We start from the raw sequence: 27,291 nt of genomic DNA, 5'->3' as shown, positions 1-27,291 counted from the left end.
ACACATCCACATCAGCCAAGTCTCTTTTCTCACCCTCTCACTTTCAGGATTCCCCTTTTCTTTAGCCCTGGCATCTTGTTTTTCTCCTGGGCAGCCAAAGTGGGTGTTTGTACAGGTGGTGGTAGGTGCAAACAAGGCTGGGGTCATGCGCTGTGAACTGCCCTCGTAAATAGCAGCGATCAGGAATATTGCTTGAGGAGGCCTTGAATTACCTGCTTCTCGTCCTCAGCTGGCAGCCCAGAGCATGGGCATGGGGAGGGGGCAAGAAGAGGATGTGCCGTTTTAGGGGAAATTTGGCCTTTGGGCCTGGACTCACAAGTGAAAAGATAAAGTAATACATAGAGTAAAGTAATATGTAAAGATTTCTGCTGGTCAGCAAAGCTCTTTTTAGCTTTTCAAATGTTTTTAAAGGAAAACGACTGGAATTGTGCACAGTGTCCTGGATCCAAACGGTGCGCCTTGAAAATGCCAAAATATTTGATTTTTTTTTTCCAGACTTCAGCCTAACTAGGCCAATGCAACAGTTTCACTATGAATTTCCAGAAAGTTTTGCTTGATCTTCCACTACTTATTTTGCATTTATTTTGTTTTGCCTTTAAACAAAGCAAAACACCTTCCTTGACCTTAATTCTGGGTTGACCGAGGCGGTGCAGAGCCTGCCGAGGCGGGGACCCGCCTGGTGTGCTGCCCCTGCCCAAGTGGGGCAGAGCGCCCGGCTGAGTGCGCGGGTCCCTGCAGGGCTGCTGGGCTGGCGCTGCCACCCCGGCAGGGCAGGGGCAGGAATCAGCCCCGGGGAGGTGCCCACGGCCCCAGAGAGGTGCCCATAGCCCCAGAGAAGTGCCCACAATCCCAGAGAGGTGCCCACAGCCCCAGAGAGGTGCCCACAGTGTTTTCTGTCTCATCTCCTGCGCCCATGCCAGGAGCCCAGTGCACACAAACAGTGCCGGGCTCCGGTGAGAAGCACAGCCTGCGAGATAAGCCAGGCAAGGAAAACACATCCATCTTCGAGTCTCTTGGCCTGAGACAGAGTTTAATCTGCTGGCATTTTCCTGGCGTAGGCTCAGGGCGCACCACAACTCACCTGAGGAGCCAGTTGCCAGGGAACCAGCTCCCGTTCCTGGTGAGAGCTGTCAGCCCAATGGGCACAGAGCACAACGGCTTTGAGGAGCTGGTGGTGGAGACATGGGGACGGGTGCTGACCCACACTGAGCGCCTGTGCAGCACGGACCCGGCTGCACATCACCAACACTTGTGTTCATCACACGGAGCACAAGGGTGAGACTCCCTGCCCAGGCTCCCTGTGCCCGGCCGTGCACCCGGCAGAGCCCAGTTAAACACCTTCCAGCCGGGACAACGCAGAAGTGGCGGGGAGATACAGAGCCGAGCAGAGACTTGACTCCAGCCCGCGGCTGCTCGGTGTCTGATAAGGCGCTGCTAGTGCTGTCTTGCAGCGCTCTCGACCTGCCAGCTCTCTGCAAGGGAAACGTCCTGGTGAAACACCCCCCACCCTTGGCTCCCTCTGATCCCCTCCGAAGCCGAGCTGATGGAATGTCTCCTGGGATGTGATTCCCTCTTGCCTAAGGGGGATTGCGTTAATAAAACCCAGCGTGAGATGCGGAGGCACTGGGGGAGGAGGCAGGCAGGGCTGGTGAGATGAGGCTGCTACGAACAAGTCGTGGGTCTGCTGGAAATGTCCCATCCTGTCCTCTCTCCCTCCCCCTGTCCCCGGAGCCGAGCTGTGGAATTCAAGGTGTGGGTCGAGGCTTTTCTTCATGCACATTTCTGCTGAAAGCAACCAAAACCCTCACCTCCCTTCCCCTCCCTCCTCCTCAGCACCTCCCTGGAACAGGTACCACTCACTCTCTGAGACCTTCTTGGGGCAGTAGCAAGGAGAGAGTGCTCCCCGCATCTCAGCAGGACCGGGGTGGCCGTGCTCATATGGGGAAGCAGCTGGGCTGGTTGTTTGGTGCTGGATGAGCAGAATGGGCATCCATGGGCATCTGCCCAGCATCAGGGCAGTGTTGTGGGCTCCAACTGAATGAGGCCATGTGCAAGCAGGGAGGATGTGAGCTGGGAGGAACCAATGACAGGAGAGCAAGTAAACTCCCTCCAGAGGAGATAACCAGAGGAGACAGCACAGATGTGTGTGTTGGGGTTGGTGTCTCTCTTGGCTCCCATCGGGATGCAGAGCAGCTCTCACAGCTGTTAGTTTTTGCAGCAGTGAGGCAGCATGCTGCAATTCAGAGCTCAAGCTGCCCTAGATGCTGTGGGGAAGGATGTGTCTGTCACCCACACCACGTTACCACTAACAAATGTCACTGCGATAAAGTGGCTGCCAGACAGTGGCAGAGCTCAGTTCCCGAGATGTTTTTCAGTTTTCTCTTGGACCACAATTGCTGAACCAAGACTGCATGATCACAAACTCGGTGTAGAAGCCTGAGATCCAGGGAAGCACCCAGAGACCAAAGTGAAGATTCCAAAGAACTATCTAAAAGGAGCAGCCTGAGAGCTTGCACACATGAATCCAGAGACCTGCTTGGGCCATCAATTTTGCAAAAGCCAGACAAAAAGCTTGCACTGTTCCTATGGAGGAACCTGTGTATGGTTTCTGCATTGAGCCCATCACTCCATGGCGGAGGATGCAGCTATAAGAAGAGTGTTTCAGCTGAGGAGCTGACAAGCCAGAGTGCACAACTGGGCTTCCACGGGCATTTGCAGGGGAAGCAAGAGGAAGGGGAGATACCACTGGCTTATTCTGCAGAGGAAAGAAAAGACGGACTCCAGTATTTAGCTGGTGGCTGAGAAGAGATGTTGGAAGCTGACGGCTGGACAGCCTCAGTAGGGCAGGGAGAGCAATGTGGTGATTAAAACTCATGAGACGCTTCGGAGAGCTGAGACAAAGGACCCCAAATTGCAGGTGGCTGTGATCTGTTTGTGTGGAGGCTGCAGTGCCGCACAACATCTCTGGCTGCCGTATGGGCCATGTCTTTGCTTGGGAAGGGGAAGATGGGGGAGGTAGTTACTGTAATGTTCCTGTTCAAAGCAGTAGCTGTTCATGGGTTGGTGCTAAAGCCTCCTAAAAGGTCACGGATGCCTCTGCCTTCCACACTGACCCCATCCTGGCTTCCGTGTTCACTCACATGGTGTTTTACTGCAGACGCCTCGGAGCCGCCAGCATTCCCGGAGCTGTGCTTGGGGAGCCACCAAGTGCACTCTCCAGAGGCGTGTGCTGTGGGTCTGCGGCAGAGACGGGGAAACCGAGTGCGCCGGCCCTGCTTCTGGGTGTGTGGGTACAAAGGACACTGAACTCCTGAGATGCAGCTGCCACTGAGGAAGAGGAGACTGGTGAAACTTCTCTTTCCACTGTCCCTAGCAGGAGATGAGAGCATCCACATTGCACATTTGGTCCCTTCCTCCACCCGTGGGTCACCGGGGCAGGTTTCAGTGGCACAGGTAAATGCAGAGATGTGCCTACACCTGCAGGAACCCATGGGCATGGCTGAGAGAAGCCTCTTCTGATGGGAAGAGCTCTCTGGGAACCCAGAGCAGTGCAGCGTGTGCTCCAGTGCTCAGGCCCTGGGTTCGAACGGGGAACACTCGTGACGTGAATGGATTCAGGTCCAGAGGACCCTTCAGACCGAAAGTGGGCTAGCATGAATGAGTTAAAATCCTTCCGTTTGCTAGGTGAAATTTATTGAAAACTACATTGTTGATCTGCTGAAACTCCACAGCTGTTGAGATTGGCCTCGGGGCAAACCACATCCAAGAAATGGCATGTAGATCCTGGGAGCACAGACTTGAAAGCTGAAACGGCCCTCGGTGGTGCTGCCTCCCTTCCTCGCAGCCCCGTCCAGCCGTCTGCAGCTCCTCCACTTAAACGCCACCTGTTTCCCTTCCTCCCTTTTCTGTCTTGCAGGTCCAGTGACTTCATTTCACAGCCTCATATTTAGGCTAAAAAGAGACGGAGCAAGGATGCAGCTGTGTGCCACGCTGCAGGGCGATGCCATTGGATGTCACCTACCTCTGACGCTACTGCTTTGTTACCCCTCTGGGGAACGGCGGTGAGGCGGGACTGCCCAAAACGTGCCCCTTTGCTTACGAAAAAAATCTGTGAATTCCTTTTAGTGGTAGCAACTTGCTTGATTTTTTTATATATATGTATTATTTGTCAGTTACAATTTCTGTTTACGAAAAACTTTTTAGGATAAAAAAAGTAGTGCTTGCATATTTACACCTGGTCTTATGGACTTCGGAGGCTGGAATCAGCCTCTAGGCACAAGAAAAATTAGGGCTAGACGGAGTACAGAGATTACAATAAAAGCAGGACACAAGAAACCCACTGACTGCATTTCAGTCATAAATGATTCATGGAGTAATTTTGAGTAACAAACACATTGGTGAGAACTGTAGGGCTTTTTTCTTTTTTTGGAGGAGGGGATTGTCCACAAACAAAAATACTGGCTAATTCATCAGACACTTTCTTCTGCTTTGAATAGTTTGCCCAGATCCCTGAGCAACCACCCCGTGCAATTTGCTGTTAACCTAAATAACTTAAATTCAGGTACACCCAGAGCACTGCCCAGATCTGCCCCTGCACGCAGTAATTAGGGTTCTCCAAGCGCAAACCTGCAGCTCGGGAGCAGGAGGCTCCGGCGGCATCTCCAGGTGGCTCCTGCCCTTGGTGGCCCGTGGGACCGGGCAGGGACACAGCCCAACGTGGAAACAGCTTCCGTGGAAATGTCCCACTCGAGGGTGGGAAGCTGACGCCTCGTGGAACTGCAGCCTGGTAACAACAGCTCTGTCCCCCGATGGGAGGCTGGGTATCGCATTCCCCACCTGTGAAATAACCCCTTGCCATCCAAACGCTCGGGGGATTCCTTGATCTCTTTGTAGCCACGTTTCGGCGGTGACAGTGCGAGGATTTAAGCGAGGCAGACTCTGAAGGGGGAGATTATTGTCTGCTCTCAGAGCAATGGGGAGAAAGCAGTTGGAAAAAACAGACCTGCTTTTTACAAACCTTGTCTTACCTGATTCTGCTCCTGACGGGAGGGAACGCGCAGGCCAGCCAGTGCACCGAGTTATCCAGAAACTACTGTTTTTGAGTAAATCTTTCCAGAACGATTCAGGAATTAGTTACTGTCTTTCAGATTTATATGTCCCGTGATTCAGAATTAACCTTCAAGTGTAGGCAAGCCCTAACTCTTGAGCTATGTAAGGAGGGATCTTCTGGAGCTGGGGAAGAGAGAGAGGCACAACTGAGGCTGCTTGATTGAATCCAAGATCAAATTTAGGCTGAAAAATATGGGAATTAGGAAGTTTGGCCAGGGAATTAGTGACAGCTGCTGCAGGGATATTTAGATGCCAAGCGGGCTGGCTGCACATCCCAGGGGGAGGACGGCTCCAGGGACCCCCCGAGCAGACGTGGGGTGGGTGCTGTGTGCAGGTGGAGCTGTGTACACTCAGCCTCTCAGACAGCCACAATTCATTATCTCATTAGTAAACCCAGGGGAGCCGGGCTCCTCAGCACATACCTGGCCTCCCACAGCACAGAACAACTTTGCGTCTAATTAACCAAATCAAAGGGTCCCCCAGACACAGCTTAAAGGGACGTGCTCAGCTTGAAATGCGGGCTCCTTCCGCGAGTTGTTCTGCGTGTGGTGGAACTAATGAACCTCCATTTCTCATGGCTGGGGGTCTGACATCCCCTGCACCCGTGCAAGTGCATCCTCTCCTCCCCCCAGCACACGCCCAGGTTCTTCCTACAGCCAGGGACAACCCAGAAGGGACAAAGAGCCTCCATGCGTGGATGGGCTCAAGTGACGGCAGAGAGCTGAGCTCTCACCGGGGGTGTTCTCACAGTAAGGGTCTCCTTGAGGTCACCCTTTTCTTCCCTCTTGTCTTTTATTTCTCATGTCTCTAGGACCTGTGTTTTCCCACAAGTGCTCATGGCTTGGAGGGATGGGGCTGCTCAGGGAAGGGAACGCTCTCCCCAGGACATGTGGCTGGGAAAAGGAACAAATGCAGGTGCTGCTGGTGCAGGGGCTTTCCAGTTATACCCTCCTGCTTTTACAGCTGCTTGGCCCCCTCTCCTATTAGTGGGCAAAAGAAGAGGCAAATGCCGAAACTCAGATGCTGCTGTTCCAGCCGCAACCAGAACTGCAGAGCACAGCTCCTGAGCCAGGCGAGTTCCCTGGTGCTGCAGGAGGAAGGATTTGGGAGTGTTACCCCCTCAGGAGACCCAAGTTGTGTTTGTTTGAGGCACAATCCCGTCCCTCAGAAGCGGAGGAGCTGCAGTGCTCCCCCTGCCCGCCCAGCTCCTGCGCCAAGGGGGCGGCTTGCTTTACAAACGCTTTTCTCTGCCCCTCGTGCTGGAAATCTGATTCTACACAAACACTTACACAGGAGCTAATTGCCAGCCCTGCAGTGACTTGGCTCTCTAATTCCTGCCAGTCAATGAACCAGCCCAAGGAGCTGGTTTTCATAACTTGCTGAGCGTATGAACACAGCCCTGGAGACACAACATAGCTGGGATTTTTTTTTATTTTCCTGGACAATTTATGGATCCTTCTCAAGTTTGGAAATTTCTTTCACTCCACAAGGCATAAGGAACATCCAAAGACAGAGCGGACAACCAGGCCTGTCTCAGGGAGACATCAAGCAAACCTGGACCCACAGAAGCCCCAGAGGCCAGCTGGGGTGCCTGGGGAGAGATGATTGTCAAGAAATTGGTTTGAAGGTAAAACTGGCGTCATCCAGCCTGTCTGTTCGTGATTTGAGGGCTCATCATCATCATCTCTCCATGGATTCCTACTTCCCAACAACGTCCACGCCTTGCAAAGGTTTCCTTGATCTGTTGGTTTGTATCCAGAGGGCTGCTGCAAAAATTATTGTGCTGGCCAATGGCTTAGACCACATCATTCCTCCCCACACCCCTCCCTGGCAACCACTTTTGTCTGCCCCAGTTGTGGATGGTTCATCTTCCCCCTCCCAGCCCTTCATTACCCACCTCTCCCCCACCCGTCACCTCCCATGCCACAGAGGCCGCGTCCATCACCCACTTCCAACAAGCCCCTTCACGCTCTGCCCCACACCTGGGAGAAGGAGCCTCTGAGCATTTGCAAAGCCACCGCATCGCCCTCCTTGAAACTCTGCTTTGTCAGGACACCTGCAGAACCCTTTGCAGCAGAGCTGCTGTGTCCGCCCTGCCTGCGCTGCCTGCGCTGCCTGCACCCGCTGCCGTTCCTCCAGCCCTGCCCGCACCCACAGAGCTTCGTCCTCCATCCAGGGACCTGCGAGGACTCTACAGCAGCCAGCAGAACACGGTCCTTTGGGCAGGGGCCCAAAACCGAGCTGAGCCACGTTTGGGCCGGTGACCACAGCGATGGCGAGTTGCTGCATCTGCAGGTGCTGAATGTGGGCGCAGAGAGGTACCGGGTCACCAGTTCACCCCCAGAGTGTGTGTGTTGTCCCAGCTGGGCTGCAGCAGGGTGGGACAAACTGAAATGCAAAGTCGGACCCGATTTTGGAGGGGGTAGAGCTGTGGTCAGTGTGTCCTGTGGAGGTTAAACCCACCACACGAGTATAAATCATTGCTCTGCCGCTGCGGCCCCTCTGTTATGAGGCTGCAGGGCCCCTCCGTTACGGGGGTGCACGGCCCCTCCAGTGACCCCTCCCTTCACAACGGGGCCGTTAAACACGGGTGCGGGGCTCGGGCCGGGCCGTGCAGGGCCAGGCGGGTCAGACCCCGGCGCCGGCGGCCCCGTTGGAGCTTGTCGCCCGCTCGGGCAGGGGTCAGTCTGGGCCTCTGTGCTTCACTGGGGCGGGGCCAGGCCGGGCCCGGCCGGGTGCGGGCACGTTCGCCGCTGTTTATTTAGCGGAGATGCTGCGGGTGGGAGCCCAGACGGCGACAGCGAGCCCGTGTGCACCGGGCAGGGGACGGGCGGCAACGGGGCCGCCTCGCTCACATCCCTCACGGTCCCGGTTCACACAAACACGGCGCTTCCGAAGGACACAGACCCCGCAGCTCCTGCCCGTGTCCGCTCCCGGTCCCGCCCCGGTCCCGCCCCCCACCACCGGCACCGCCGGGCCCGCGGGGCGGGGGCGCCCCCTGGCGGCGGCGGGCGGCGCACTGTCGGTAAGGGCGTCGCGGGGGGCGGTCTCATCTCCCCCTCCTCTGCGCGAGCGCCAGACGGAAGGCCCCGCCTGCCCTCAGAGGGGCGGGGCGAGTGGCTTCGGTCTCTCGGCTGAGCATGCGCGCAGCGTCACGTGGTGGCGGTGCTTCTTAAGGTGGTGTGTGGGGCGGGGTGGGAGAACGGCGAGACGATGGCGCGAGGCAGCAGGAGCGCGGGGCGGCGCGCGGCGGCACCAGCCCCGGCCCCCGCCAGGTACCGGGAGAGGGGAACCGGGTGTCCCGGGGCTCTCAGTCTCCGTCTGCCCCCTCTGACTCGGTTCTCTCCGCAGCCCGCCCCCAGCGGCCCCGGTGCCGGCGGCGCAGCCGGCGCAGCCCGGGCTGATGGCGCAGATGGCGAGCACGGCGGCCGGCGTGGCCGTGGGCTCCGCCGTGGGACACGTCGTGGGCAGCGCCCTCACCGGAGCCTTCAGCGGCGGCTCCTCCGAACCGGCCAAGGCGGCGGCTCCCGCGCAGGTGCGAGCGGGGCCGGGTTGGTGTCCTTGTCCTGCCCTTGCGGCGCGGCGGGGCTGGGCCGGCAGAGCGGACGCGGGCAGCGGGGGCGGCCGGTGCCACTGGGCCGGCCCAGCCGTGCGGTGAAGGACGTGCAGCGTCCTGACCCCCCGAGTCCTGCCGGGAGGCGATGAGAAGGGGGCGGCGCTGCCCCCAAACCTCCATCCCTGACCGGGCCCTCCCTGCAGGAGCTCCGGCAGCCACCCGTGTACCAGTCGCCGTACGGACCCTGCCACTATGAGATGAAGCAGTTCCTGGAATGTGCCACCAACCAGAGCGACCTGACCTTGTGCGAGGGTTTCAACGAGGCTCTGAAGCAGTGCAAGTCCACCAACGGTGAGGCTGCGCCCGGCTGGGCTGGGAACCGCTGCCAGGGGGCACCCTAGAGGGTTCAGGGCTTGCAGAAGCAATCTGCTGAAGTTATAGTGCCCTTCAGGGCTCTAAATAGGAAGCAGTCCTGCCTTTTTACCCTGGACTGCAGAAGGGACCTGGAAAGGGCAGGAAAAATGGTCCTGACCGTGTCTCTGTGAAGGTGAGGGGGCTGTGGGTACATTCTTAGAGGTTTCTCTCTTGCTGCTGCGGGAAGCCTGACGCTTCCTGACTTGACTCCCTAATGCTGTTGAAAGCAGATGTCGGTAGTTATGTCTTGACCCAGTCAGTGTAGCTCAGACAGTGTTTAACTGTAGCTGCTGGAACATGCACCTAATGCTGAACTTGTGTTTTCTCCCGTGCAGGTGTTTCTTCTCTCCTGTGAAGAATCTGCCCCCTTATAGGGATGAGGGGTCTGGTGTAGAGCCCTGCTGTCTGCAGGGAACAGAAGGACGGACAGGGGTGAGCTGGAGGGAGCAGACTGACCAGACAGGAGTCTTCTAGTGGTAATTCACTTCAGGACTAGTAGGGAAGGAAAGGAATGGTTGGACCTGTGGGTATTGGAATTCAGATAGTTCTGTATTCATTACAGGTGAATAAAGGAGTTTATTCAGACCTATTGCTGTGCATGCTGTTAATTTAATTCTAAAGCTAAAATTAAACTACCAAAATGTTAACAGTGTCAGCCACCTAAAGGACAAGGCACGATAGTGTATTGCCTGCAAACAGGAGGTGCAGCCAGCAAGGACTGTGCCTGTGTGACCTGGCAAGTGCAGATCCACAGCTGAGCGGACACTGGACTGGCTGCACTCCAGACAGAGGAGAGGCTGGAGATGTAGTCTGAGGGGTGTCCTACAGGGTTTTCAGTGGCAAATTATTTTTTCCATCACAACACTCTTGAGGAGCTGTTCTGACCCTGGAGCTAAGAGACTGTGACTTGCCTGGCTGTGTGACGCAGGTACAGTCGGCCGATCTTACTTAACAGCCTTAGTGTGTTATGCAATGTTCTCAAGGTCACAGGTATCAGGTGAAGTTCGGAGCCGCTTTCCTCCTGCAGTCACTACAGCAGAACAGGCTCACGAGTGCTGCCTGCGGACTGGCCATTGTTGGGACTTGGAGCTGCTGTATTGCAGCCGTGTCTGCTGCTGTTTGGTGCTGGGAATGTTTCAGGTTAGGAGTGGGGATTAACATTTTGATTTGGGGAAAATGGTTCTGAAGTGTGTCTGTCTTTCAACGTCATTTCATCAAAATGAGTAGGCAAAAGCAGAGAGCTGGCCTCTGCCATTCCCCTTCCACAAACTTGTCCTGGTCACAAAGGGAAAGAGCTGGAGGTCACAGCTGAGTCACCAGAGGATATTTTGGCCATGAACTCTCACCAAGTTTTTGAGGGTTGAGAAATCCCCAGGGCTGACACATGTCAGTAGTCAGAGCTGGGGATCTGATTCAAATAGCAGAGGGAGCAAAGGCTCAGGATCATGTGAGTCTGGTGGCTTTAGCCATGAGTGTCTGGGGTCAGGCAAAGGCTCTTGGCCAACTGGGCAAGGCCAGGGCAGGGTCTGCTCGTTCCACCAGCCACAGATATCTGCTCTCTGGAGCTGAGGGCCAGGGCACCGGGCCTGCGCAGCTGGGAGCAGCAGAGCTCTGCTGGCAGCTGCCCCTCTGCCCCACAGCTCTCCTGGCTGTGTCCAGACAAGCAGAGCCCCTTCCAGTGACTGCCCAGAGCTGCAAGGGCAGCTGTGGTCTCATCTGTGAGATGCCACTGGAAAGGCCTTCCTCAGGACCCTGCCTGCTCCATTCCTACTCTGGAGCACAAGGCAGGGGGGTTTGCAGCCTGGGGGGAGCTGTGGCAGCTGTACCTGCGTTACAGAGCAGGAGGAAGCCATGGAGCTTAGCAGCGAATGTGGGGTGGGGTGGCAGTGAGTCCTGGTCCATGTTGTGCCCTGGCCTCATGGGGTAGCTGTACTTGGACAATGATGTGTCAGTCTGGGAGAAAACCTGCTTCACTTGGGTGAGTTCCTTCTGTTCACTGAGCACCTCTCACACCTCATGCTGGTGGAACAGGGTGAGCATGGGGCTGGGCTGTGTGGTTAACGGCTTTTGTTAGACCAGCTGACAGACAATGAGGAAAAAATAGGCGAGCTGTTGGGTGCTGCAGCCTGTGCTCAGTGCGCTGCAGCACAGCAGGTGTCCGGCTTGCTGCAGCCTGTCCTGGTGTGATGGCGGTGCTTCAGGATCTGCCCATGCCAGGGACACAGTGCTGGGGTGGACTAATGAAACAGCTGTGCCTCATCTCCGTTTTCCCTCAAACCCAGAGCGTGCACTGGGCAAGACACGTCAGGAACCCCTTGCCAGCATCTTTGCCTTGGGGACACCTTGGGTGTGGGGCTGGGTGCTACAAGGGGTATGAAAGGGCTATCGCTGGATGGTGATGGGGTGGCAGTGGGGGCATGAGCTTGTCTGCGGAGGGCAGGAGGTACCTGCTGGGTATGTGGCGCTGCAGAATCACTGCCAGCCACCCTGCTGCCAAGGGCTGGGGGGTGCAGAGATGTGCTGGGGGGAGACCAGCCTCTGACTGTGGCTGGCTGCGTAATTGCGTGACCCTGGCCCTGCAACGGGTGCTAGAGACAGGAGAGGCTTCACGCCCTGTCGGTCTGGCAGCACTTTGCAGTAACGCTCTGCTGTCTTTCTGCACGAGGCACTGGCTGTGCTGCAGCCCTGGCTCGCTGCACGGGCTCCCCTGGGAGACGTCTCCTGGCAGGTGACTTTGTTTGCCTGGGGCTGCTGGTTCTGAGGTGGCCCTGGTAAAGTGGCAGCTCTCCCAGCCTGTGCCATGGGGCAGCTGGTCTTGTCATGGCCATGGAGCTGCTTGGAGAAGGGAGCAGCAGCTTTCCTTCTGCAATGAGACAGCTGCTGGGGGACTCTGGCACATTCTGTCATTGTCCCTGGTGCCACCACATCTTCAGCAAGGTGCAGTTCAGGCTCCTGGTCCCCTGTGCATCTGCTGGTGGAGGGACTGAGGCAGAGGAAGGACGTGGTCAGCGATGCCCTCACACCGTACCCCATGCCCAGGGCAGAGCACGGTGAGGTGGGCTGTGTGTGCATCTGTGCGCTTGAAGGAAAGGGCCAAGCCTGGGCTGAAGGAGGGTGGTGGGTCACAATGCTCATCTCTCGCCCCACTGCTTCCAGCCCCTGCCTGAAGCCCAGCTGCAGCAATGCAAGCAACGTGGGAGCTGGTGTCCCCAAGCCCCCTGTGTCATTTACATACGCCTCGCTGGAGCCAGCGGCACAGCAACCAGGGCTCGTGCAGCACCGCAGACCCTCTCCAAAACAGCCTCCCTTCCTTTGTCCTACCATGGCCCTGGGCTTCATGGTCCTGCTCCTGGCAGGGGCGGTGGGGACAGGTAAGGGTGGTGTGGCTGAGCGAGCTGCCGTCTGGGGGTGGCACTGGGGGATGGCGGGCAGGACTGGGCTGCGTGTGGCGGATGCTTGTCTGAGCAGGGCCGTTTGCTCCAGGGCTGAGCGGTGTGATGAGCAGGATGGAGGCTGGGGAATGGGGTTGCCTCAAGGGAGCAGGGGGATGTTTTGGGGCTGGGGGCGATGTGGGACATGGCTCAGCCTGCCAGTAACTGCATCTTTGGTGTGTGCAGCTTCCAGGGCTCAGCCTGTGCTGACCCAGCCACCTGCCGTGTCGGTGCTGCCCGGGCAGACCGCCCGGCTGTCCTGCACCCTGAGCCCCCAGTACAACATCAGCCATTTTGGCATCTCCTGGTGGTACCAGCAGCACCCGGGGCAATCCCTGCGCTATCTGCTTTACTACAACTCCGAGCAAGACAAGCACAAACCCGCCAACATTCCCGACCGCTTCTCTGCGACCAAAGACCTCGCCCGCAATGCCTGCATCCTCATCATCGCGTCCGCCCGCAATGAAGACAATGGCAGCTACTACTGCTCCCTGTCACAGGTCTTCAAGTGGTTTTAAAAACACGAAAGAAAAACTCTTGGCTTTTCCCTTGCAACCCTGATGCCAAGCCCTCAGCAGGGAGAACAGCAACCCTAGGAGGGGTGGAAAAAGATCCTCTCACATGCTTGAGCAAGCCCAGCAGTGCTGTGTTGTCCTTTGAGGTGCAACAACCTCCTCTTCCACCCCAAACCTCCAACATCGAACACTGGGCAGCCTCACACGGTGTGAGAGCTGCCAGGGCTCAGCCCAGGATCTTCCGCTGTGGTGGGAGGATGACAAGCTCTGCTGTGGCCGGGTGTCCCGGGCTCTTCTGGCACTGGGCACAATGTGGGCTTGGGCTTGTTCACAGCTTTGGCTTCTGCACCGCTGGGCTCACTTGACAATAAAGGTTAGTGCTCAGCCCCACAGCTTGTGTCACTTGTATCACACGTGTGGTGTTCTGAGGAGCCATATACAAAGGGTGAGTGTCACGAGGATGGAGCCAGGCTCTTCTCGGTGACAAACAATGGTAGGACAAGGGGTAATGGGTTTAAGCTGGAACATAAGCGGTTCCACTTAAACTTGAGAAGAAACTTCTCAGTGAGGGTGGCAGAGCCTGGCCCAGGCTGCCCAGGGAGGTTGTGGAGTCTCCTTCTCTGCAGACATTCCAACCCGCCTGGACACCTTCCTGTGTAACCTCATCTGGGTGTTCCTGCTCCATGGGGGGATTGCGCTGGAGGAGCTTTCCAGGTCCCTTCCAATCCCTGACATCCTGTGATTCTGTGATTCTAAGGTGTCGTGCCTGAGGTGCCAGGTCAGCAGGGTGACCCAACGGTGCTGTGGCAGTGGGTTTGGGGGAATCTCTCGGGGCTGGATGGGGCTGTGTCACCCACGCCTGGCAGAGACCCGCGGTGCCCTGCCAGGGGAGGTCTGTTCCCCGTCATCAGCTCCTGTCTCCTTCCTGTCGCCCTCAGCGGCTCCTCACGGCCCCGACGCTCCCGCCACTGCCATCTCCCCACAACCCCCCGCGACCCCCAGAACTTCTGAGAGGAAAAAGACACATTTAAACATACCGGCATCGGTGGGTACTTTGTATTAACATTTTCACGCATAAAGATAATGCATTTTTGCAAAAAATTGTTACAGATTTCATTGGTAACACGGGGAAACACCCCAATGCATTTGACGTCCGCATTGCGCATGCTCAGCACTGCAGCGGGTTTTAAGACCCTTCCCAGGCGTCGGAGTCACGTGGGGAGCTGCTGGCGCTCCCATTGGATTGGGGGACAAGAAAAAGAGATGTGTCACTTCCTGGTTACCGCAGCGCGTCACAGTAACGGGGTGCGCGGGGCCTGGGGGCCGGGATCGCCTCTCTCCCTGCACCGCCCCGCCGGGGAGCGGCCGCGGGCTCAGCGTGGGGCGGCTGCTCGGCCCGGCCCGGCCCGGCCCGGCCCGGCGCCTTGGTCTCTGCCGGACAGCGCGGTAGTGAGGGCGCCAGGCCGGGCCGGGCCGGCTGGCTGTGCGGGGCAGCTCGGGCTTGCTGAGGGGCTGCTCCCTCAAAGCTGGATCTGAAAGAAATCCCCGCCGGGCATGTAGTGGTTTACCAGACTTTGCAAACGCCTTGGAGTGGCAAAAAGGTTTTGTGCTGCTGTGTTAAATTAAAGCTCTTTCCACCTGCTGCGGGCAAAGCTGTCGTTGGTATTGGGGGACATTGGCATCCCGCGCCGGTGCAGCGGTGTGCCCGTGAAGGTCAAGATAACAGCAAGGAATCTCAGCTAATCACAAAGATCAACAGTGTGTTTTCTTTCCAGGAACACCATCCCTTCATTTGTCCTGATGGATATCGAGGCTTCCACAGTTGTGACTTATGTATACCAGCTAATCGAGGATGATGTGAAAGTAGAAAGAACTGAGTTCAAGAAGTACTGAATCATGGGCACACCTGCTTGCTAGCTTCTCACCGCCCTTCATTCCTTCTCTTGCAGTGAAGTCGAAGCGGGGGCAGGCCGCGGGGGGGTGCTGCTGCTGCAGCCTTGGACTGAACCAGCCACAGCACTTTATTGATAGCGAGCTTATAAAACAAAACCAAACAAACCACCACATTAGCCTTGGTTCACAGCCAGAACTTGAAACAGAAGAAACTGCTGATTAAGAGAAGGAGGCCCATGGAAAATATCCTGTCTTTAAGGAGGAGCTGCTGTGTTCCTGGCCTAAGGGAGTCACAGTGTGTGGTGGTGGTAGCTTAGAGTTGAACTTACGTAAAATGAACATAAAATAATAAATCCATGTCTTCATGTGCCTGGGACCTATTCATTATTCTCCTAAAAGGTGCAGAGGAGCTGGAATATGGTGTGAGAGCTGAAAGGGACCTGCTGTTTGCTTCCTCATACTCAGTCCTGAAACCTTGCAGGGGCTGTCAGGGACCCATGGACTCTAACTGGTCCAGCAGAGCCAACACGCCTCCAGCTCAGGGGCATCATGGGCCCAGCGGTGCTGCTGAGAAGCAGCAGGGTCAGTCCTGCTGGCCCCAGAGATGCCGGGGCACCCATGGGCAGTGGGGTGCATGGCTATCAGGGCGTGCCTGTGAGGCACTGCAGCTTGTGCTGGGCTGGCTGTGGGTGCAGAGAAATGCCCAGGGCAGGAGGGGAATGGGAGGTGGCTGGAGGAGCTGTGCAGAGGGATGCTCTGAGGGTTGGTGGGTTATGCCAGGGTCGTGGGTGGGCTGAGGTGGCTGCAGAGGACACTTCAGCAGGGCAGGGTAGCAAAACATTCCTGCCATCCTTTGGCATGTGCCCTGGCTGATGTTGTCTTTACCTAAGACAGATCGCATTTGTGTGGAGCCCTCAATCCAGCTGGTCACAGTCTTGTGGCTCCTGAGAGCAACCCAGGTGTGGTGTCTGGTGGGAGGCTGGACTCGGTGTTCCCAGCCTAGTGGCCCATGCAGATAGCAGCCCAGGTGCCCAGGATCTTGGTGCCTCTGGTGGGCTAGAGATCTGCCTGCAGAGTTCGGGGAGCACCAGACCAGGAGCTGCCAGTGAATGTTTGGGGTCCATTTACATGGAGCAGGTGTACCCAAGTGGATGGGGACTTAAGAGGGAGTTGGGGTCCACAGCACAGCCCCTTCATCGTGGGGACACAGAACTGGTGGGATCGCAGCAGGCCTGAGTCCCTCTGCTCCTCATGGTGCTCGACCACAGCTCAGGTGACACCTCCAGACTCATTGTACCCGGCCAGGGACTCTGAGCACAGGGGTTCTGTCCTCATCCCACTGCCCGGGGAGGTCTGTGCCCCTGGGGCACTGGCTGACCCCCATCTTCTCCCCTCTCTCCTCTCCCTCTCCAGGTTCCCTGGTCCAGGCAGCGCTGACTCAGCTGCCCTTCGTGTCCACGACCCTGGGAGGAACCGTCCAGATCACCTGCTCTGGGCTTAGCAGTGACAGCTGGTATGGTGCTGGCTGGTTCCAGCAGAAGGTCCCTGGCACTGGCCCTGTCACTGTGATCTACGATAACAACAAGAGACCCTCGGGCATCCCTTCGCGATTCTCTGGAGCCCAGTCTGGCTCCACGGCCACGTTAACCATCACTGGGGTCCAAGCCGAGGACGAGGCTGTCTATTACTGTGGTGCCTGGGACAGCAGCAGCAGTGGCTTTGGTGTCTGGGAACAATGAGGAATAGCAAGCAGGACACTCTCCAAAGTGAAAGGAAGGTTTTCAGCCCTTCTCCCAGCTGCAGCTGGTGGTGCACCAGGAGCCCTGAGCATCAGGGATCCTTGGTGAGACCAGTGTGCTGTCCTGCCACCTGAATGTGGGGCCATCAGCACCAGTGACTCCTCAGTGTAACCCTGGCTGTGTCACCCAGCAGGTGAAGCAGGGTGTGAGAATCAGCCCCTGCTCAGGGAGCCAGGAGGGAGGTTGGGAGAGATGTGCAGGCAGAATCCAGCCCTTGAACATGGGATCAGATTTCCACAAGGGACTGTGCCCTGGCCAGGAAAGGGTTTGAGAGGGTCTGCAGCACATCATGGGGACACAGAGCTGGTGGGATCACACCATGGCCTGATTCCCTCTGCTCCTCATGGTGCTCACCCACGGTTCAGGTGACACCTCCAGACCTGCTGTACCTGGCTGCAGCTCTCTGGGTACAGGGGTCCTGTCCCCATCCTGCTGCCCAGGAAGGTCTGTGCCTCTGGGGCATTGGCTGACACCCCCTTCTCCCCTCTCTCCTCTCCCTCTCCAGGTTCCCTGGTCCAGGCAGCACTGACTCAGCCGCCCTCAGTGTCCACAACCCTGGGAGGAACCGTCCAGATCACCTGCTCCGGGGGCAGCAGCAGTAGCAATGCTGGCTGGTACCAGCAGAAGGTCCCTGGCACTGCCCCTGTCACTGTGATCTATAACAGCAACCAGAGACCCTCGGGCATCCCTTCGCGATTCTCTGGAACCCAGTCTGGCTCCACGGCCACGTTAACCATCACTGGGGTCCAAGCCGAGGACGAGGCTGTCTATTACTGTGGTGGCTGGGACAGCAGCAGTGATGCTGTTAGAGTCACACAGAGAGATGTGAAAGTGAGCTATACAGGAGTTAAAAACTGAGGTGTTCTGCCCTTCTTCTTCATGCCTGAGCAGAGCGTCAACTCAGCCACCCTCGATGTCCACGACCCTGGGAGGAACCGTCCAGATCACCTGCTCTGGGAGCAGCAGCTACTATGGCTGGTACCAGCAGAAGGTCCCTGGCACTGGCCCTGTCACTGTGATCTACGATAACAACAAGAGACCCTCGGGCATCCCTTCGCGATTCTCTGGAACCCAGTCTGGCTCCACGGCCACGTTAACCATCACTGGGGTCCAAGCCGAGGACGAGGCTGTCTATTACTGTGGGAGCTACGACGGCAGCAGCGGTGGCTTTGGTGTCTGGGAACAATGAGGAATAGCAAGCAGGACACTCTCCAAAGTGAAAGGAAGGTTTTCAGCCCCTCTCCCTGCTGCAGCTGGGAGCTCCCAGGTGCAGCTCAGGTGCACCAGGGGCCCTGAGCATCAGGGATCCTTGGTGAGACCAGTGTGCTGTCCTGCCACCTGAATGTGGGGCCATCAGCACCAGTGACTCCTCAGTGTAACCCTGGCTGTGTCACCCAGCAGGTGAAGCAGGGTATGAGAAGCAGCCCCTGCTTAGGGAGCTGGGAGGGAGGTTGGGAGAGATGTGCAGGCAGAATCCAGCCCTTGAACATGGGGTCAGAGTTCCACAAGGGGCCATCCCTTGGCCAGGAAGGGGTTTGAGAAGGAATGGGGATCTGCAGCACAACCCCATTGTCATGGTGAATCGGAGCTGGTGGGATTGCACCATGGCCCGAGTCCCTCTGCTCCTCATGGTGCTCACCCATGGCTCAGGTGACACCTCCAGACTTGCTGTATCTGGCAGCGGCTCTCTGGGTACAGGGGTCCTGTCCCCATCCTGCTGCCCAGGAAGGTCTGTGCCTCTGGGGCATTGGCTGAGCCCCCCTTCTCCCCTCTCTCCTCTCCCTCTCCAGGTTCCCTGGTCCAGGCAGCGTTGACTCATCTGTCCTCGGTGTCCACTACCCTGGGAGAAACTGCCCGGATCAGCTGCTCTGGGAGCATCAACTACTATGGCTGGTACCAGCAGAAGGTCCCTGGCACTGCCCCTGTCACTGTGATCTATAATGGCAACCAGAGACCCTCGGGCATCCCTTTGCGATTCTCTGGAACCGATTCTGGATCCACACCACATTAACCATCACTGGGGTCCAAGCCAAGGCTGTCTATTACTGTGGTGGCTGGGACAGCAGCAGTGACGCTGTTAGAGTCACACAGAGAGATGTGAAAGTGAGCTATACAGGAGTTAAAAACTGAGGTTTTCTGCCCTTCTTCTTCATGCCTGAGCAGAGCGTCAACTCAGCCACCCTCGACGTCCACGACCCTGGGAGGAACCGTCCAGATCACCTGCTCTGGGGGCAGCAGCTACTATGGCTGGTACCAGCAGAAGGTCCCTGGCACTGGCCCTGTCACTGTGATCTATGGTAGCACTGGCAGACCCTCGGGCATCCCTTCGCGATTCTCTGGAACCCGATCTGGCTCCACGGCCACGTTAACCATCACTGGGGTCCAAGCCGAGGACGAGGCTGTCTATTACTGTGGGAGCTACGACGGCAGCAGCGGTGGCTTTGGTGTCTGGGAACAATGAGGAATAGCAAGCAGGACACTCTCCAAAGTGAAAGGAAGGTTTTCAGCCCTTCTCCCTGCTGCAGCTGGTGGTGCACCAGGAGCCCTGAGCATCAGGGATCCTTGGTGAGACCAGTGTGCTGTCCTGCCACCTGAATGTGGGGCCATCAGCACCAGTGACTCCTCAGTGTAACCCTGGCTGTGTCACCCAGCAGGTGAAGCAGGGTGTGAGAATCAGCCCCTGCTCAGGGAGCCAGGAGGGAGGTTGGGAGAGATGTGCAGGCAGAATCCAGCCCTTGAACATGGGGTCAGAGTTCCACAAGGGACTGTGCCTCGGCCAGGAAGGGGTCTGAGAGGGAGTGGGGATCTTCAGCACAGCGCCATTGTCATGATGAAACGGAGCTGGTGGGACTGCACCATGGCCCGAGTCCCTCTGCTCCTCAAGGTGCTCGCCCATGGCTCAGGTGACACCTCCAGACTTCCGTGCCCAGCTGGTTACTCCGAGCGTGGGGATCCTGTCTTCATCCCACTGCCCGGGGAGGTCTGTGCCCCTGGGGCACTGGCTCACCCCCATCTCTCCCTCTCCAGGTTCCCTGGTCCAGGCAGCACTGACTCAACCACCCTCGGTGTCTACGACCCTGGGTGGAACCACCCGGATCACCTGCTCTGGGCTTAGCAGCTACAGCTGGGCTTATGCTGGCTGGTATCAGCAGAAGGTCCCTGGCACTGGCCCTGTCACTGTGATCTACTACAACAACCAGAGACCCTCGGGCATCCCTTCGCGATTCTCTGGAACCAAGTCTGGCTCCACGGGCACGTTAACCATCACTGGGGTCCAAGCCGAGGACGAGGCTGTCTATTACTGTGGTGGCTACGACAGCAGCAGCAACTATGGTGTCTGGTGACGATAACTAATAGCAAGTGGGACACTGACTCTGATGTCAGAAGAAGGTTTTCATCATTTATCCCTCCTGGCCCTGCAGAGTTGTGGCTGTAGGGCTGAGGTAGGTTCCTGTCCCCTTTGCATGGCCATGGCTGTGAATGTCCTCCCTTTGGTGTCCCAGAGAACTGTAGGTTCCCTTGGGTTCCCCAGTGCCTGAGGACCATTGTTCCCGTTCCTACAGAATTCCCAGTGTGGCCTTGTGTGCCACCCCACTGCCTCTTGCTACTGATGAACATGTCCTCCTCCTGCCAGTGTTACCCTTGTGCTGGGATGGGTTGGGCTGTCCTTTGCTCCCTAAATTTGCCCATGACCATGGTCGCATCCATTCTTCTATAACTGTGGTGTTCCATGTACTGGTGCCCGGGGAGGTCTGTGCCCCTGTGGCCCTGGCTGAGCCCCGTCTTCTCCCCTCTCTCTTCTCCCTCTCCAGGTTCCCTGGTCCAGGCAGCGTTGACTCAGCTGCCCTCCGTGTCCACGACCCTGGGAGGAACCGTCCAGATCACCTGCTCTGGGCTTAGCAGCAGCTATAGTGCTGGCTGGTACCAGCAGAAGGTCCCTGGCACTGCCCCTGTCACTGTGATCTACAATAACAACAAGAGACCCTCGGGCATCCCTTCGCGATTCTCCGGAACCCAGTCTGGCTCCACGGCCACATTAACTGTCACTGGGGTCCAAGCTGAGGACGAGGCTGTCTATTACTGTGGTGCCTGGGAAAGCAGCAGCGGTGGCTTTGGTGTCTGGGGAAAATGAGGAATCGTTAGTGCTACACAAGGTGCAAAGAGGAAGGTTTTCGACCCTTCTCCCTCATTGCCAAGCAGAGGTGTGGCTGTGGGGCTGAGGGAGGTTCCTGTCCCATCTACAGGGGATCGATCACTGCCCTGGTCCTGATACCACTGCCACTATTCCTGATACAAGCCAGGATGCTGTTGGCTTTTTTTGCCACCTAGGCATGCTGCTGGCTCATATTCAGCTGGCTGAATATGAGCACCTTTCCAGCTGCTCTTCTCCAAGCCTGTAGCGCTGCATGGGTTTGTTATTACCCAAGTGCAGGCCCTGGCACTTGACCTTGTTAAACCTCATAGAATTGGCCTCAGCCCAATGATCCACTGGTCCAGATCCCTCTGTATGGCCTTTCTACTTCCAGCAGATCAACACTCCCACAAAATTTGTTGTCATCTGCAAACTTACTGAGGGTGCACTAAATCCCCTCATCCAGATCATTGATAAAGAGATTAAAGAGAACTGGGCTCAACACAGAGCCCTGGGGAACACCACTTGTGACCGGCCACCAGCTGGTTTTGGCTCCATTCACCACAACTCTTGGGCCTGGCCCTACAGCCAGTTCTTTATGCATCACAGAGTACACACATCCAGGCCATGAGCTGCAGCTTCTCCAGGAGATGCTGTGGGATACAGACAGTGTCAAGGCTTTACTGAAGTCTAAGTACACAACATCCACAGCCTTTCCCTCATCCACTAAGTGGGTCACCTTGTCCCCATTGTCGTGGGGACATGGAGCTGGTGGGATTGCACCATGGCCTGGCTCCTTCTCCTCCTTGCGGTGCTCACCCACAGCTCAGGTGACACCTCCAGACTCACTGCATCCAGCTGGGAACATGGCGCACAGGGGTCCTGTCCCCATCCCACTCCCCATGGAGGTCTGTACCCCTGGGGCACTGGCTGACCCCCATCTTCTCCCCTCTCTCTTCTCCTTCTCCAGGTTCCCTGGTCCAGGCAGCGCTGACTCAGCCGCCCTTGGTGTCCATGACCCTGGGTGGAACAGCCCAGATCACCTGCTCTGGGCTTAGCAGCTACAGCTGGGCTAATGCTGGCTGGTACCAGCAGAAGGTCCCTGGCACTGGCCCTGTCACTGTGATCTATGAGAGCAGCAAGAGACCCTCAGGCATCCCTTCGCGATTCTCTGGTTCCTTATCTGGCACCACGGGCACGTTAACCATCACTGGGGTCCAAGCCGAGGACGAGGCTGTCTATTACTTTGGGAGCTACGACAGCAGCAATGCTGATCAGTGTAATGGCACCGAATAATGGGAAAGTGGGAGAAAAGCAACAGAATCAAAGTTGGGTCTTCTGCCCTTCTTCCTTGTAGCTCAGATGAGTCATGGCTGTATGGATGAGACAGATTCCCATCCTCTCCAAGGACACAGCTGTCATTGTCCTCCCTTTCACGCCCCAAGGCACAGGAGATGAGTCTAGGCCCCATTCCCACTGGCTCCAGCATTCTCCGTCCTCTTGCTGCTGCCAGTTCTCCTTGCAGGACCCTGGGGCTCTGGCCTTGGACTCTGAGTCCCTCGGTGGAATCACGGCCTTTGGGCACAGGAGTCCTGTCCCCATTCCACTGCCCGGGGAGGTCTGTGCCCCTGGGGCACTGGCTGACCCCCATCTTCTCCCCTCTCTCCTCTCCCTCTCCAGGTTCCCTGGTCCAGGCAGCGCTGACTCAGCCGCCCTCGGTGTCCACGACCTTGGGAGGAACCGTCCAGATCACCTGCTCTGGGCTTAGCAGCAGCAGTGGGTATGGTGCTGGCTGGTTCCAGCAGAAGGTCCCTGGCACTGCCCCTGTCACTGTGATCTATGGTAACACCAACAGACCCTCGGGCATCCCTTCGCGATTCTCCGGAACCAAGTCTGGCTCCACGGGCACGTTAACCATCACTGGGGTCCAAGCCGAGGACGAGGCTGTCTATTACTGTGGTGGCAATGACGGCAGCAACAGATATGGTGTCTGGTGACAATGAATAATAGCAGGTGGGACACTGATTCCAGAATCAGAGGAAGGTTTTCAGCCCTTCTCCCTTGTGACCAAGCAGAGTTGTGACTGTGGGGCTGAGGGAGAATCTTGTCCCCTCTGCATGGCCATGGCTGTGATTGTCCTCCCTGTCATGGTCCAGAGAGCTGGAGGTGACGTTCTGGCTGTGGATCATTGTCCTTGTCCCTACAGAATTCACAGTGTGGCCTTGTTTGCCACCCCACTGCCTCTTGCCCTCTGACGACCATGTCCTCCTGCTGCTGCCAGAGCTGCCTCTGTGCTGGGATGTGTTGTGCTGGCCTCTGCTCCCTAAATTTGTCTGTGACTGTGGTTGTAACCATTCTCCTCCAACTGTGGCATTCCCTGAACCGCTGCACAGCGAGGTCTGTGCCCCTGGGGCACTGGCTGACCCCTCTCTCTTCTCCCCTCTCTCCTCTCCTTCTCCAGGTTCCCTGGTCCAGGCAGCGCTGACTCAGCCGCCCTCAGTGTCCACGACCCTGGGAGGAACCATCCAGATCACCTGCTCTGGGATCAGCAGTTGTAACAGAGCTGGCTGGTACCAGCAGAAGGTCCCTGGCACTGGCCCTGTCACTGTGATCTATGAGAGCAGCAAGAGACCCTCGGGCATCCCTTCGCGATTCTCCGGCTCCACATCCGGCTCCACAGCCACATTAACCATCACTGGGGTCCAAGCCGAGGATGAGGCTGTCTGTTACTGTGGTTCCCAGGACTACAGCACTGGTCAGCATCCAGGTGCCCCACAGGTGGCCCTGATTCGGTGCTCTAGGGTTACCATCACTATTTGCTGTGTGTGGCAGTGACCCTGAGGGTTCTGCTGGAGCACATAGAAGTGGCACAGGTCCCGGGACTGCAGGCCTGTGGTGTGTCTGTTTGCACCTGCCCTCCACATCTGTTGTCCTGTGGCCCGGAGAAGCTGAGGGAAAGTCTGCTGTCATCCCTGGGCATCCTGGTCTGGTCCCTGGGCTCCCTGCCAGTTGAGGGCTGATGGTCACCGTCCTCTGGTGACAGCACCTCTGCCCAAGGGCCTTGTGTGAGGGGGTCTCCCCAGTGGGCACGGGGTGCCTTAGTGGGGGTGCTGTGCAGAAGCACTGAAGATTGTGGCGGGAGCTGGCGGTGTCTATGGCCGTGGTGGCAGCTGTGGTAGGGGTGAGAGAAAGTGTGGGCAGAGTACTGTGCAGGGCACTACTCTCAGTTCCCCTGGTGCACTCCGTGAGGGCCATCAGGTCCCCACACGGTGTCAGTGTGGCCCAACCAGTGAACACTGGGGGCCACATTTCCATGGAGGGACCATGCCCGAGCAGGCAGGAGCATACGAGGGAGTAGAGGGTCCAAAGCACAGCCCCATCATCAAGGGGACACAAAGCTGCTGGGATTGCATCATGGCCTGGGTCCCTCTCCTCCTCATGGTGCTCACCTACAGCTCAGGAGACACTTCCAGACTTCCTGCACCCAGCTGGGGACTTCGAGCACAGGGATCCTGTCCCCATCCTGCTGCCCGGGGAGGTCTGTGTCCCTGGGGCACTGGCTGACCGCCCGTCTTCTCCCCTCTCTCCTCTCCCTCTCCAGGTTCCCTGGTCCAGGCAGCGCTGACTCAGCCGCCCTCAGTGTCCACGACCCTGGGAGGAACCGTCCAGATCACCTGCTCTGGGCTTGACAGCAGCTATGCTTATGCTGGCTGGTTCCAGCAGAAGGTCCCCGGCACTGGCCCTGTCACTGTGATCTACAGTAGCAACAAGAGACCCTCGGGCATCCCTTTGTGATTCTCTGGATCTGCATCTGGCTCCACAGCCACGTTAACCATCACTGGGGTCCAAGCCGAGGACGAGGCTGTCTATTACTGTGGGAGCTGGGACAGCAGCAGCAGCTATGGTGTCTGGGGACAATGTGGAGTAGCAAGTGAGACACAGATTCCAAAGTAAGAAGGTTTTCATCCCTTCTGCCTCCTGGACAAGCAGAGTTGTGGCTGTGGGGCTGATGGAGGTTCCTGTGCCCTCTGCATAACAATTGCTGTGATTGTCCTCCTTTCTATCTGCCAGAGCACCAGAGCACTGGAAGTGTCTTCATGGTCAGGGACCATTGTTCTTGTCCCTACAGAATTCACAGTGTGGCCTTGTTTGCCACCCCACTGCCTCTTGCTACTGACGACCATGTCCTCCTGCTGCTGCCAGAGCTGCCTCTGTGCTGGGATGTGTTGTGCTGGCCTCTGCTCCCTAAATTTGTCTGGGACTGTGATTGCATCCATTTTCCTCTAATCGTGGAAATCCTTGTACCGCTGCCCAGACAAGTCTGTGCTCCTGGGGCACTGGCTGACACCCCTCTTCTTCCCTCTCTCCTCTCCCTCTCCAGGTTCCCTGGTCCCCACAGGGGTGCCCGGTCTCAGAGACAGGGATGAGGTGTGCTGCGAGGCATAGCGGGCAGGGAGAGGGTCCAGCCTCTGGCTACAGCCACCTCTCAGGGAGCAGCTGGGCTTGGGGCTGCACCCCTTGTGTCCCATCCATGTGCTGCAGGGCAGCACTGTCCTGCTGCCCAGGGAGGGCTTTGCTCCTGGGTCACTAGCTGACCCCATCTCTCCCCTCTCTCCCCCATCTTATCTCCCTCTCTGTGACTACAGGCACAGCTTACTCAGTCCCCTTTGACATACATGTCTCCAAGAGAAAACGTCTGTATCTGCTGCTCCAGGATTAACAACAACTATGGCTGGTTCCAGCAGAAGGTCCCTGGCACTGCCCCTGTCACTGTGATCTATGGTGACAACCGGAGACCCTCGAGCATCCCTTCGCGATTCTCCGGAACCCGATCTGGCTCCACGAGCACGTTAACCACCACTGGGGTCCAAGCCGAGGATGAGGCTGTCTATTACTGTGGTGGCTACGACAGCAGCAGTGCTGATAGAGGTGATGAAGGCATTGAGTAATGGGGAAGTGAGATCTTGCTGCTGCTGCTGCTGGAGCTGCTTCTGCTTGGTCGCCTAGGGCCAGACTGGGCTTTCCTTCCAGAAGTTTCTACAGCCATGTCCAGGTCCCTTTCTCTCAGAGGATGGTGTTCCCCTTCCATGCTGCTGCTAGCTCCCCTTGTAGGTCCATGAGTCTCTAGTCTTCAGGTCTGTCTGTGGGGCTGTGGGTCCCTCTGTGGCACCAGGGCCTTTGAGCACATGGGTCCCATCCTGCTGCCCAGGGAGATCTGTTCCCCTGGGACCCAGGCTGACCCCCCCATGTTCTCTCCTCTCCCTTTACAGGGTCCCTGGTCCAGGCAGAGCTGCCTCGGCTACTCTTGGTGTTAGTAAATGTGGGACGAAGCCTCTGGATTATATGTTCTGAGAACAGCTATGAGTACGGCTGGTACCAGCAGAAGATCCCTGGCACTGGCCCTGTCACTGTGATCTACTACAACAACCAGAGACCCTCAGGCATCCCTTCGCGATTCTCCGGAACCCGATCTGGCTCCACGGGCACGTTAACCATCACTGGGGTCCAAGCTGAGGACGAGGCTGTCTATTACTGTGGTAACTGGGACAGCAGCAGCAATGCTGTTAGAGTGACATAGAAATGTGGAAGTGAGGTACAGAGGAGATAAAGACTGAGGTCTTCTGCCCTTGTCCCTTGTGACTGAGCAGGACTGCAAGGCTGGGGCAGGTCTCTGTCCCTTCTGCATGGCCTTGGCTGTCTATTTCTTCCTGCTTAGTACCATACCATGCAGAAGGTGACCCTGGGGCTGTGTCCATCCTGCCAAAAGGCATGACACTTTCCTGTCAGCCACCCCACAGCCTCATGCTGCTGACAGTCATGTCCTCTTGCTGCTGTCAGATCTCAGGGCTCAATGCTGTGGCCTCTGTGTGTGGAAAAGTGGTACCTCTGTGCCATTAGGACCTTTGGGTGCAGGGGCCCCCTCCCACTGCCCAGGGAGGTCTGTGCCCCTGGGGCACTGGCTCACCCCAGTCTTCTACCCTCTCTCCTCTCCCTCTCCAGGTTCCCTGGTCCAGGCAGCGCTGACTCAGCCACCCTCGGTGTCCACGGCCCTGGGAGGAACCGTCCAGATCACCTGCTCTGGGCTCTACAGCAGCAGCAGCAGCTATGCTAATGCTGGCTGGTACCAGCAGAAGGTCCCTGGCACTGGCCCTGTCACTGTGATCTACTGGGATGACAGCAGACCCTCGGGCATCCCTTCGCGATTCTCCGGAACCAAGTCTGGCTCCACGGGCACGTTAACCATCACTGGGGTCCAAGCCGAGGACGAGGCTGTCTATTACTGTGGTAGCTACGATGGCAGCAGCAATGCTGGTTTCATGATGGCACCGAGCCACAAGCAATTGACACCTTGAATGTTGAAAATGTAAGTTTTATCTCCTTCCTCTCATCCAGAAGAAGCCCTCTCTCTGGCTTTGGGGTTTCCCCATTTACCTTCCGGTAC

General features: G+C 57.3%; 3 protein-coding genes across 15 annotated transcripts in view; all 3 read left to right on the top strand.

Annotated features, from left to right (window-relative positions):
* Window positions 1-8,226: 8,226 nt before the first annotated feature.
* CHCHD10 (coiled-coil-helix-coiled-coil-helix domain containing 10) lies at window positions 8,227-9,668 on the top strand. Its single transcript, XM_065033697.1, has 4 exons — window positions 8,227-8,384; window positions 8,461-8,644; window positions 8,869-9,016; window positions 9,415-9,668. The coding sequence occupies exons 1-4, from the start codon at window positions 8,323-8,325 to the stop codon at window positions 9,432-9,434; spliced, it is 414 nt and encodes a 137-aa protein (XP_064889769.1). The 5' UTR covers window positions 8,227-8,322; the 3' UTR covers window positions 9,435-9,668.
* Window positions 9,669-9,869: 201 nt separating this feature from the next.
* Window positions 9,870-15,285, top strand: VPREB3 (V-set pre-B cell surrogate light chain 3). 4 transcript variants are annotated; one of them, XM_065033694.1, is made up of 4 exons: window positions 9,870-10,219; window positions 12,236-12,450; window positions 12,697-14,070; window positions 14,801-15,285. In XM_065033694.1, exons 1-3 carry the CDS (start codon window positions 10,047-10,049, stop codon window positions 13,026-13,028), a joined length of 720 nt encoding a protein of 239 aa, XP_064889766.1. In that variant the 5' UTR covers window positions 9,870-10,046; the 3' UTR covers window positions 13,029-14,070; window positions 14,801-15,285. The 4 variants fall into 4 exon arrangements, with proteins under 4 accessions (XP_064889766.1, XP_064889767.1, XP_064889765.1 ...); XM_065033695.1 differs by having other exon boundaries at window positions 10,065-11,057; XM_065033693.1 differs by having other exon boundaries at window positions 10,065-12,129.
* A 5,146-nt stretch (window positions 15,286-20,431) lies between these two features.
* The window catches only part of LOC102090107 (immunoglobulin lambda constant 3), a 19,625-nt gene continuing 12,765 nt past the window's right edge, over window positions 20,432-27,291 (top strand). Inside the window, exons 1-3 of one of the 10 annotated variants that reach the window (XM_065033120.1) lie at window positions 20,432-20,651; window positions 25,598-25,778; window positions 26,120-26,412. In XM_065033120.1, the coding sequence (XP_064889192.1) occupies window positions 20,448-20,651; window positions 25,598-25,778; window positions 26,120-26,412 (678 nt within the window). In that variant the 5' untranslated portion in view covers window positions 20,432-20,447. Of the gene's footprint in view, window positions 20,835-21,618; window positions 21,680-21,848; window positions 22,125-22,529; window positions 22,838-25,510; window positions 25,779-26,119; window positions 26,413-26,983; window positions 27,164-27,291 lie in introns of those variants that run through there. The other 9 variants (XM_065033128.1, XM_065033125.1, XM_065033129.1 and 6 more) reach the window with 9 other exon arrangements.

The sequence above is a fragment of the Columba livia genome, chromosome 17 (assembly GCF_036013475.1).
Source record: "Columba livia isolate bColLiv1 breed racing homer chromosome 17, bColLiv1.pat.W.v2, whole genome shotgun sequence".
Lineage (NCBI taxonomy): Eukaryota > Metazoa > Chordata > Aves > Columbiformes > Columbidae > Columba > Columba livia.
Note: the sequence above shows the minus strand (reverse complement) of the source record. Positions and strands in the feature narration are given on the sequence as shown.

Coding starts and splice junctions, on each gene's coding strand:
- CHCHD10 (XM_065033697.1), top strand. CDS start 8,323: ATGGCGCGAGGCAGCAGGAGCGCGGGGCGGCGCGCGGCGGCACCAGCC. Junction 8,385..8,460: donor CCAGCCCCGGCCCCCGCCAG/GTACCGGGAGAG, acceptor TTCTCTCCGCAG/CCCGCCCCCAGCGGCCCCGG. Junction 8,645..8,868: donor AGGCGGCGGCTCCCGCGCAG/GTGCGAGCGGGG, acceptor CCCTCCCTGCAG/GAGCTCCGGCAGCCACCCGT.
- VPREB3 (XM_065033693.1), top strand. CDS start 11,900: ATGGCCATGGAGCTGCTTGGAGAAGGGAGCAGCAGCTTTCCTTCTGCA. Junction 12,130..12,235: donor CATGCCCAGGGCAGAGCACG/GTGAGGTGGGCT, acceptor CACTGCTTCCAG/CCCCTGCCTGAAGCCCAGCT. Junction 12,451..12,696: donor GGCAGGGGCGGTGGGGACAG/GTAAGGGTGGTG, acceptor TGGTGTGTGCAG/CTTCCAGGGCTCAGCCTGTG.